Source organism: Hyperolius riggenbachi, chromosome 6, assembly GCF_040937935.1.
Source record: "Hyperolius riggenbachi isolate aHypRig1 chromosome 6, aHypRig1.pri, whole genome shotgun sequence".
In the NCBI taxonomy this organism is placed as follows: Eukaryota; Metazoa; Chordata; class Amphibia; order Anura; family Hyperoliidae; genus Hyperolius; species Hyperolius riggenbachi.
Window position 1 is genome coordinate 324,962,517 of NC_090651.1, and position 12,011 is coordinate 324,974,527.

The 12,011-nt window shown below is 43.1% G+C and overlaps 1 protein-coding gene across 1 annotated transcript in view; it reads right to left on the reverse strand.

Moving 5' to 3' along the window:
* LOC137522195 (potassium-transporting ATPase alpha chain 2-like) overlaps window positions 1-12,011 on the reverse strand; it is a 101,485-nt gene that overhangs the window by 15,578 nt on the left and 73,896 nt on the right. The window contains exons 13-18 of the mRNA XM_068242226.1: window positions 8,365-8,499; window positions 5,606-5,798; window positions 4,714-4,889; window positions 3,263-3,399; window positions 3,026-3,176; window positions 1,120-1,288 (exon numbers count right to left, since the gene is read on the reverse strand). Coding sequence (XP_068098327.1) covers window positions 1,120-1,288; window positions 3,026-3,176; window positions 3,263-3,399; window positions 4,714-4,889; window positions 5,606-5,798; window positions 8,365-8,499 — 961 coding nt within the window. The remainder of the gene's footprint in view (window positions 1-1,119; window positions 1,289-3,025; window positions 3,177-3,262; window positions 3,400-4,713; window positions 4,890-5,605; window positions 5,799-8,364; window positions 8,500-12,011) is intronic.

Genomic DNA, 12,011 nt, shown 5'->3' on the forward strand with positions numbered 1-12,011 from the left:
TCGACAGCGCGGCTGTGATTTATGGGGGATAGCAGAGTGCAGGGGGGGCTTAGGGGGGATTGAAATAGCAATAGAGGCTGGGCAGTATAGGCAGACCCAGCCTCTGTATGTGGATTGCATTGTCAGAACCCACCTCGGGTTCTCTTTAAAACAAACTGTTTCACTTACCTGGAGCTTCTGCAAGCCCCCAGCAGCCATTCTGTCCCATACTGGTCCTCCATGAGCCTCCATTCTCTCGCCACCGCTTTGTTCCGAACTTCGACCTGTAAGTCGAGACTAGCGCAGCCCTTCCAAGTGTATCCTTTTTACACATTCCCATCTGCAATAGTTCTATTGCAGACTGGAACACGAAGAAAGGATACGCGTGGCCAGAGCCGCGCAGGCGCAGTGGCCCACCAGCAAAACCAAAAGTATCTGGCGGCTGGAGAACGGAGGCTTGTGGAGGACCGACGCGGGACAGGACGACTGCTGGGGGCTTGCAGAAGCCCCAGGTAAGTCAAACAGCTTGTTTTAATCCTATCTACAGTTCTGCTTTAACTTCCATATTACTTTTCTAATATTATTTTTGGGTCTGTTTTGCTTTTTGGGAAATAGGGACTACTGAGGTATTAAAGGGAAAGTGGGGGTTATCACTACACACTAAAGAGGTCCTTAAAGGGGAAGAGGTTACCACTAGACTCAGGGGTGTAACTACTGTGGAGCAGCCCCTGTCTGTTTTGACACCCCTCCAGGCAGGTGATGGCGCTGTCACCCTCGGTATTGTGCCTAACGTGTTTTTTTTTCTTCGAAATCCTGCCAAGGCTCTGGCCATGCCTACCGGCATTGCTACGTTTGTAATTGGTGGCTACTAAGCTGTGGGTGAACCGTGGAGGTTTCCAAAGAGCTTCAGCAGAGTTTGGACGCATAGCCACGACCGCTTTCCCGAGGAGGGGGGTGGAGCATAAACTGTGACCCAAAATTGTCAGATCAGGTAAGTATTCAAGCCTGAGACCCTCCTCCCCGCCTCCCCCTAGATCCTGTCATGACAGGTTGTCTTTTTTCACTTCAGGAAGTCTTTAAGAAACATTTAATTTGTTTAATTATATTACTTTTGCTGAAACTTAGATGTTCTCATCTCACCTTCTTCTACACCCGTCACAATTGAGGCAAAGTTATCATCCAGAAGAATCATATCTGCGGCATGTTTGGCGGCATCTGATCCGGCAATTCCCATAGCAACACCGATGTCAGCTTTCTTCAATGCCGGGGAATCATTAACTCCGTCACCAGTAACAGCCACAATAGATCCCTGGGAGGGATGGATAGCATGTTAGTTAGCAAGCCTGCAGTGTAAGCAAACTTATGAGGTAAGGGATTGTATTTGTAAATTAATCCTAAATAGAACTTTTCTGAAGTCAAAAGTCTTATTTGGGGTTTAAAGAATCATGCTACCACAAAGAAATTGTAAACTATACAATGCATATATGTACATTTCTCTTAGAGTACAATGCACTATTAATGACTTTTTCCCTATTTTGCTGTAACATATGGTAGGTAGTAAAAAGCTGGCACATCTGACACATTTTGGACCACTTGTTTTCCTCGTGAGGGAGTAACAGTATTACATCTAATACAGGGGGCCCCAAACTTTTTTGGTCAAGGGCCAGGTCAACATACTTCAGACTATTGGGCGGCCCGGGGTATACATAAAATAATGTAGAAAAGCATAACATTGAGCCTAAGTTTTGTAGACTAAACAGCGCCAATTAACATGGGCAGCCCTCATGTCTCCCATTTAACTAGAGCAGATGTTATGCCCCACAACACAGGGCAAATATTATGAACCTAACATAGCAAATCATATGTGAGCCATAATGTCACTCAATGGCCTGCAAAAGCCTACAGCACTGTGGCTGGCCAGTAAAAAAAGCCCCAGGGGGCCGCATTTGGCCCGCGGGCCTTAGTTTGAGGACCACTGATCTAATACATAGTAAAGGAGAAAAAGTAGATCTGAAGACAACCGCACCACTCATAAATATTAGCAAAATGATCTGTCTTTATTCAAATACCAAAAGCATCAAATTACAATAAAAACAGGTAAAAAACAAGGAAAGGGTGGAACACTTATATGATAATGTAATCTGACAATAATCATCAAGGTAATGCTTACACTAAAGTGTAGCTCAATGATCATAGAAAATGGCACAATCTATAAAGCCATAGGAGAAAAACATATACTACTCACTCTCACTCTGCTTCTCACTCTGCCATTGTTTCACTCTAGTTCATGCTACACACAGTGCTTGCTAGTATTATTTGTATCACTATCTGGGCTCTTATTGTTATTCCCAGTCTTGTTACCCCTGTGAACCCACATCACGTCTTGACCACACCCACTTTTTTGCCATTATTCAGTGGTGTTGCTTCACTTATTGGTGGTGGTGGTGGGGGGAGAGTTGGGCCTCAAGTCATGGGCTGCTTGGGGACACCAAAACCTTAGCTACACCCTGGCTTCTCTGCTGCAAAAGGGTACCAATGGTGCATGGCCTGATGACTGTTTCACTATCTGCTTCCTCTGTGATGAAAATGTGCATGTTTTGTCCTCAGAAGAAGCAGACAGTGAAATGGTTGTCAGGCCATGCACCCTTGGCACTCACCACTCCACCACTGGAGGATCAAAACATTGGTAGGTCGTACCTGTCAGCTACTCTTTATGTATTTGACTTCCACATGCATGAAGCATACTGTTGATTTTGCATGACAGTTCATTGCAATGTGGCTGCCAGGCGTAACTTCATATTTCTATTTATGCATGTACATTGCTGCTAGCCTGCATTTCTTCAGGGGCCATCAGAGGCTACACACCCCCACTATCACTCGTGCATCCCAGAGTGCCCGTCTTTTCCCTCTTTTTAGTTGCCAGGTTAAAGTTGACAGGCAGTAGTCCACATCACAGACTACTGGTTGGGTTTTACCAGTTCTTGGTAGAGAACCTCTGGCTTCGATCTTTACTTTCAGATTATATTATTGATTTTTCTGCATTTACCTGCTTCTGACAGCCTTCCACAATGATAAGCTTCTGCTGTGGCGATGTGCGGGCAAACACAATTTCTTGGTGATGTCTTAAGATGTCATCCAACTCCTCAGGAGACATTTCAGCAAGTTGCCCACCATTAACAACAGCCGCCTGAGCATCCCTGTAAATGCAGGAATAGTGTGAGTTTGCTTGGGGGACTGAATACACCGGTTCATAGGTTAGAAGGCTGCAATACGATTTGCTCACCTTGGATTTACACTTTCCACTGGGATTCCGAGCCTTTCAGCAATGTCATCTACGGTTTCACTGGTATGTGAGATGATACCAACATTTTTCGCAATAGCTTTTGCAGTAATTGGATGATCACCGGTCACCATGATAACCTGATGGGAACACATTAAAGTTAAGTTGTCACCTGCCCAAACACCATCAACCAACCAACACACAGGATCATTAATGTTTTAGTGTCAAATCTTGACTTTTTTTTCCTGCAATGTCCTACTTCCTATTTAGTATCAGCCTATTTTTTAAAATCTTTTAACACACTCTAACCTTCTAGGCAACTCACCTCCTTCCTAGTGTTGCTCTCTACGATTAGAAAACCCGGAAGGAGGAAGTAGTGGAGTTACGTGGCCCATGAATGGAACACATCCACATTGGTAGCTGCATAGGTAAGTTAACCCCCTCAGCCACGGTCAGCTCAATCTAATTTAAATTTCAGTTACAAGTAGCTATGTACTTGTAGCTTCTTGTAGAGAGCAACACTACTCCTTACATAGGTTGGATTAAAAAAAATGCATTCATCCATCAAAGCCAACCAGAATACAAAAAAAGTAAATAAATAAGTAAACATTAGATACATTTCTCTCTTGCACCCTCACAAATCTCAGTTGGATCGAAGGGGAAGGCTAAAAACCCTTACAAAGCTGGGGTTAATTAAGCTTCAAGGGGAAAAAAAGTCCTTCCTGATGCACGGTGGCAGTAAGATAAAATCCCTGGATCAACTCTTCTAGGAATGATCTAGTAATTCTATCCACGGATGTCCTTCAGAGCAAGGAAAGCATCCAAACCTCTATTAAATGCAGATATGCAGATATACTACTGGTAAAAAAAAAAACATATTCCACATTTTAAGGTTTACTGTAAAGAACCCCTTGCTAAATAGATGGCAAAACCTTTTTTCCCACATATGCAGATCATGTCCCCTTGTCCTTTGTACAAGCCTAGAGACAAAAATGTGATCTGCCAAGCTTTTGTATTGTCCTCTGATGTACTTATATATCTGTTAATCAGGCAACCTCTTAAATGTATTTTTTTCCCAAGCGAAATAAACCAGTTTGTCCAGTCTCTCTTGGTAAGTAAGACCTTCCATCCCTTTGATTAATTTAGTTGCCCGTATTTGAACCTTTTCTAGAATGTTAATGTCCTTTCTATAGTGTGGTGCCCAAAACTGTACCCCATACTCCAGATGTGGCCTCACATGTGATTTATACAGAGGGAGTAGCATGCTAGCATCCCGTGATTTTATTTTCCATTTCTGATGCATTGTTGAACAATGCCACAGAAGGTGATGGCACAATTTAAATCCACAATACTAATGAAATAATTATAATACGATCATTATTGTCAAGCAGAATGATTAGAGATGTGGCAAATGTTCACAGAAAGTCATACAATTCCAGATGGTGTACAGGTACCTTAATGCCAGAACTACGGCACTTGGCAACAGCATCAGGAACGGTGGAACGAGGTGGGTCAATCATAGAGATGAGGCCAACAAAACATAGATCGTCTAATGGGAAATTGCCAGTTTCTGCATCAAATGGGTATCCGGGTCCATAGGAGGAAGCAGGAAGTATCAGCTGACAGAAACCTGCAGGAAATAGAGACCATGTTTTTTTTAATCTGTTGCGTAAATGGGTAAGGATTAGTATTTTAGATTTAAATATTTAGAATTTGTATGGATGTGCTTCGGATAGGCATGGTATTTTTTTTCTGGTTATTTCAATGCTCTCCCTACATTATTTAGCTTATTGTAAAATACATCAAGTGAAAACTCCGTTTCCAATTTCAGACATTAATCTTTCTTCTCAGCATTAAAGTTTACCCGAGGTGAAAATAAATGGATGAAGTAAGACAATTGTATTCATCCTCCTACTCCTAAACATTTCATGGTTTTATTTTATATTCAATTTTATTTTATACACGGGTTTATACATGCGTTCTCGTGTCATTCCTCCAGGCAAGTGATCGCTCTGCCCCCCTCAGAGAATGGGTCCTGACAATTACTTTTTTTTTTAAATCCGTGCCAAAGCTCTGGCCATACCCATCTGCTTTCCCGCGGCCCACCCTCAGCTTGGAGCCACTGCCTAATTGGTGGCTGCCAAGCTGGGGCTGGGCCACAGCAGCACTGGTGGAGGTTTCCAACAAGCTTCAGCAGTCTTTGGAAAACATAGCCGCGACGGCACTGCCAAGGAGGAGGACAGACAGTCACCTGTGACATGAAGATGTCAGGACAGGCTATATAATTTTTGCCTTAGGAAGAAGATATGCTCACAGCTCCTAGGCCACTTGCATTTGTGGACTTACCAAGAACTCTTTCTCCCAGACTCCCCAGAGCCATGTAGGCTTCCTGAAAGTCATCCTTCATTTCCTCATCCAGTGGAAACTCTTCTCCTTCAATCATGATGGTGCTGCATCTATCGAGGATACGTTCTGGAGCTCCTTTCATCACCAACAAGTAACCTTTGGTGGAAGGATCATCTGGAACGTGGATGGAGACCTAGAAGAAGAAGAAGCCAAATGGAATATTTGTTTTCTTTTTCAAAAGAATACAAAAAGATAGTATAGAATGGTGAGGAAGGACAGGTGATATGGGAACGATGAATGATGTAAGTTGCTGGAGATTAAGACAAATGATGGGAAAAGAGAATAACAAAAGGCCTGTGAGGTTTGTTACAGGAATATTTGAATACTTACCTCGGGAGGGGGAAGTCTTTGGATCCTCAAGGGCCTTCCCCCTTCCTACCTTCAGTGATGGGATCCCTGAAGCGTAGACGAGCTGTGCTTACTGCCTGCAGTAACATGAACCCACTTGAGCCCAGGAGGAAAAAGCTGAACCCAAGCAGGTCTGTGCTACTGCACAGGCACAGTCAGCTTTTTCCGCCAGAGCCCGAGTAGATCCATTCTAGTTCGCATGCACGAGCTATCAACAAGCGGCTTTTCTGGGGTCCCAGCGCAGAAACAGGCTGGTGAGGGAGGGTGGGGGAAGCCTCTCCAGGATCCAGAGGCTTCCTTCCTCAAGATGAGTTCCCTGCAGGTACTCTTAAAAATTCATGAATACTTGTGAGGGATAAAGGGAATGATGACATATGGAAAAGGAAAGATAAAATGATGGGGAAAACTGAGGGAGAAATGTAAAAAAAAAAAAAAAGAAAATGACAAATAGGAATGGTTGGAAATGCTGATTTCTGATTCCTCGGAAAGTCCGATTTTCACCAATTTCTGATTTACGATTTTCCGATATCTATTTTCCAATTTCGGAGGAGTTTTTATTTGTCAATTTTTGCATCAGAGAATGCAAGAAATGCCAAAGAAAAAAATCAGCAATTGGAAAAACGGGATTTTGTGATGGGTCTAAAATTACCGTGGTAATCCATTTTTTTTTTTTTGCTGAAAAATTCTGCATTCTCTGATTGGTCCAGTGCTACCAAGTTCTGTGATTGGGCTAAAATTTCAGAGTTGTGGTAAATGAGAATTAACGCAGAATTCCGATTTTTCAATTCTACAGAATCTAAATAAGCATCCCTAATTACAAATGCAGAAGGCAGGCAGAAGAATGAGAAGAAAGAGACGCCCAACTTTGGAATACGGTATTAGGCCTGGAACCCACTACAAATCGCAAAGTGCTAGCGCACTCACTAGCGTTTTGAATCAGTAAGCATGTTTCCGAATATTTTGATAGCAATTTTAAAAAGTGTAAGCTTCTTGCCAGCAATTGCGATAGAGATTTGCGATTAGCGAATTTAATTCGGATTGGTTCTTTCAATTTATTTTAATTTTTTTTATAGTATGCAGTAATTTTAAATCGCACACAAATCGCTATGTGTAGTGATACATGAGCGATTTGCCAGCGCTAACATACTTTATATTGAAGCGCAAACGCTCTCAAAACGCTGCATGTCCTGCAATTGCGATTTTCCTAATCACAATCGCTACTGTGGAATTTGTTACATTTACTTACATTGGCAGAGCGTTTGGGAAAATTGCTAGCAATTTAAAGCACTCCCTGGACGCTTAAAGAAACGCTCTAGTAGGTTCCAGGCCAAATGGAAAAACTAAAGCACCCAATGACAATGAATGTGTTGAACATGAGACAGATACGGATGCACTGATTTAAATATTTAGTGAGATTAATCTGGATATAGGCTGGGTGCACACATAAGAGATCATGAAAAGCTGTGTTTTATGTCATGTTTTAGGTGAATGTTTTGTGCGTGTCTTCTTTGTGCATTTTTGCTGCGTTTGCATTAGCGTTTTTTTACTGCAGATGCGTTTTTCAAGCATTTTGCATGCGTTTTAATGTGTTTTAATGTGTTTTGCATATAAAAAAACGCATATGCACCTTGTATGCATTTTTCATGTGTTTTCATTTTGCATTGTATGCAAATCACTAGGAAGACAACAGGAAGAGGAAATACCCCACAAAACAATTTTTTAAGCAAAAACACATAGAAAACGCATGAAAAATGCATAACATTGGATTTCCATTGACTTTCAGGCCTCTTTCACAGTGGGATGTTGCGTTTGATGCGATGTTAAGGTCGCACAACGTGCCCCTAACGCAACGCATGTTGGTTTTGAAGTTGGACGTTATATTGAACTGCGTTATGCGTCTCTTGGTGCGCCGTTTTCGTTGCATACTGATAGAACGAAAACGGCACATGCATCACATTTTAAAAAAAAATCAAAAACATTACTGAGCATGTGCAAACAGTCCAACGTAGCTAATAACGCATATAACGCACAACATGCAGCACTTTCTAAATATTGCTACACGTTACACACAACGCAACGTGTGCACTGTGAATGTTGCACAGACTTACTATTGCTGTGCGTTAGTCTGCATTATTCCTTTTTATAACGTGAAAGCAGCCTTATTATGTGCGTTTTTCTTGCATTTTTGAATAATATGCAGCAAAACCAGCATTTTCCAAAACACACGTGATATGCGTTTTTCCTGCGGCCCCTAGACTTCCATTAGCGGCAACAATGCCGTGTTTTCCGTAACGCTAGCGTTTCTGCTGTGTGTGCACTTAGCCATACAGAGGACAGCTGCAGCCACTTGCCTGGTACTTGTTGCTTGAGTTGAATGGGATCTCCAGCACCTTCGGATTCTTCTTCCGGATTCCCATCACATCACCATAAATGTTCTCCGTAAATTTTAGCAACGCTGCTTCTGAGGCATCTCCATTGACAGTTTTCTACATGGGAAAGCAAAACCAATAAAACAAATATAAATTGTATTCTTCTTCTGTATACGTTCATATTTTCATAATTTTTCTTCTGTATTTTTCCCCCTTCCTTTAAAGGATACCCGAACTGAAATGTGACATAATGAGATAGACATGTGTATGTATACTGCCTAGCACACAAATAACTATGCTGTGTTCCTTTTTTTCTTTCTCTGCCTGAAAGAGTTAAATATCAGGTATGTAAGTGACTGACTCAGTCCTGACTCAGACAGGAAATGACTACAGTGTGACTGTAAAACACTGTGCAACTATAAAACACTTCCCTAGCAGAAAATGGCTTCTGAGAGCAAGAAAGAGGTAAACAGGGGAATTTCTTATCAATGAGGGTCACGCTGTAGTCACTTCCTGTCTGAGTCAGGACTGAGTCAGCCACTTACATACCTGATATTTAACTCTTTCAGGCAGAGAAAGTAAAAAAGGAACACAGCATAGTTATTTGTGTGCTAGGCACTGTACATACACATGTCTATCTCATCATGTCACACGTCACTTCAGGTATCCTTTAAATGTTTGTAGTTTTCTGTATGCTCATCTCTTTTATCTTTTTCTTCTTTTATCTTGGCTGCAGCAATCTAGGAAAGGTCAATGAGATGCAAAAAATTTTAAATTGATGTAACCTTATGCAAATTTATGCAGCTTGAAAATGAACCAATCAAATCCCGCTGAGGTTAAACTGAGTGGTCCATTTTCAAGTTGCATGAATTTGCATACACTATTTGCATAGTCCTGCATCAAGTCGAAATTATTTGCATCTCAGTGACCATCCCTAGAGTACACTGGCCGGCATCTGTCCTCATTGTATCCCCCTGCTATAATGACCAGGAGACCCATCTACAGTGTAGCTCAATTTACGGTGTGGGCTTCCAATGGATCCGTTTGTGTGGACCAATAGGAATTGTTGGTGGAAAATACAGTCGACACAAAATTTATGGTGGGGCTGATTAGAAATTTCTGAGGATAATTCTCATTGCTCCATACAAATGGCTTCTCATTACAGCAGCATAAGGCAACAAGGATGACAGCACACTGCATCCTTTATAATAATCTCCCTGTCCTGAGTCTTTCTGTGTCCGTGCATCGTGCCTGACGCACATGGCAGGTTGGGGCACTGCACCCGTAGCGGGGTGGTCCCAGCTGAGGCCTACTAGTGCCTTTATTTCAACGGGCGGGCCTTTGTACTAGTTCTAGATAAAACAGCAAGGAGACAAAATAATCATGGAGATCTAAGCACTGCACATCTAGACCTTACACTTTTTTTATTTTGGACTGGACTGTCAGTTTTTTTCTCTCAAGATTAATGTTATTTTCTATGCATGTTAGTGGGAAAAAAAGAAAAAATACGTTATTTCTCAGGTTTTACCCATTCGATTTTTTTTCTGCTAAAGAAAAAAAAAGTACAAATCGTGTTAGACTATTTATCACAATTATGTTGCTTTCACAATGTACAGTATTTTGATATTTGAATTTGAAATAAAGGTGTATTCTTAATTTATTGCATACCTTTTCACTTTGAACTGTAAATGTAATAACAAATATTTGTAATAATAAAAATGAGGAAGAAGAGGTTAATAGGGGGGATAATTTGCCATTTTTACTATATAGGGGGTGTAGTCCAAAAAGTGGGCCTGACTAAACATTGCTTTTATTGTAATAATTCCAACTAGCCAACCCGCGTCGTAGCATACGCCGCATCTATCTATCTAATAGAGTACGTGCCTCAACCTTGAAGCATGAAGAAGTAGGCTTTCCATGAGAAAATGCATGCGTGCTCAAACACCAAGTTTAACCCTAGCAAGTCTGGCTTTGCAAATCCGGCCTAATTGGCTATTCATGAGGCAATGCTCATGCAAATATGCATTTGCTTTCGCATGCCAAACTATGCAGGGTCAAAAAACCAATACTGCAAAGTGCTCTCTCGCTGCCTGGGAACCACAGCGGCACCCCGGAGTGGGAGGCTGGGTGGCGCAGCCGCCCCCCCCCCAAGCGTGGCCAGCGCTGGGGAGAGCCGTCCGCACCCACCTCCTAATATTAAAAACAGCCACTTACCTTAACGTCCATTGGGTTCTGCTACATGCGCATTAATTTTCTCATGGAAAGCATTTTGTGCAGTTTGTATCCTTTGGAGGCAGGTGGTGGATGGCTTGCTCTGGTGGTGTGAACCCTGGAGTGAGTGCGCCTGTCCTGCCCCCCCCCCCCCTCTGGAGTGCTGTATGTGAGCCAGCCCTGAGCTCTAAAGCTCGGGGTGACCCATGCTTCTCTCTTTTCTCATGTGGTGCCCCCAAATTAATGCGCATGTAGCAGAACGCAATGGACGTTAAGGTAAGTGCCTGTTTTTAATATTGGGAGGTGGGTGCAGACGGCTCTCCCCGGCGCTGGCCACACTTGGGGGGGGGGGGGTCGTCTACGCCACCCAGCCTCCCCCTCCGGGGTGCCGCTGTGGTTTCCAGGCAGTGAGAGAGCCTGGGACCCTGCGGTCCCCCCCAGTTGTATAAAAAGGGGGCATTGGGAATCCTCCCCGTGGCGCTCCTGGAGGCCTGGAGCACACCAAAAACTGCTAGCAGATCCGCAAAATGCTAGCAGATTTTGAAACGCTTTTTCTTATTTTTCTGTAGCATTTCACCTAGCATTTTGCGGTTTTGTAAAGCGTTTTTGGTGTAGTAGATTTCATATATTGTTACAGTAAAGCTGTTACTGAACAGCTTCTGTAACAAAAACGCCTGCAAAACCGCTCTGAACTGCCGTTTTTCAGAGCGGTTTGCGTTTTTCCTATACTTTACATTGGAGGCAGAAACGCCTCCGCAATCCAAAAAATGCCTCACCTCGGGAGTATGCGTTTCAGCAAAACGTCTCCCGCTCTGGTGTGCACCAGCCCATTGAAATACATTACCCAAGCGTATCCGCAGCCGCAAGTGGATCGCAAAACGCTGCCGAACCGCTCTGGTGTGCACTAAGCCGGATAGTGCTAATGTAGCATGTAGCAGGGTGACTGCTTTGTGGTATTGGTTTGTGCATGCATTTGCATGAGCATTGCCTCATGAATAGCCAATTAGGCCAGATTTGCAATGTCAGACTTGCTAGGGTAAGGCCTCTTTTCCATGAACTGTGAATAGGCAGTGAAATGGCTCTCAAACTCTCACAACTGCTCACTGCTGCCTGGTAACTGCTTGCTGCTGCCTGGTAACTGCTTGCTGCTGCCTGGTAACTGCTTGCTGCTGCCTGGTAACTGCTTGCTGCTGCCTGGTAACCCCTTGCTGCTGCCTGGTAACCCCTTGCTGCTGCCTGGTAACTGCTTGTTGCTGCCTGGTATCTGCTCACTGCTGCCTGGTAACTGCTTGCTGCTGCCTGGTAACTGCTTGTTGCTGCCTGGTATCTGCTCACTGCTGACTGATAACTGCTTGCTGCTGCCTGGTAACTGCTTGTTGCTATAATAAATTGTAATGATCTAATGCAGTGAGCAGATT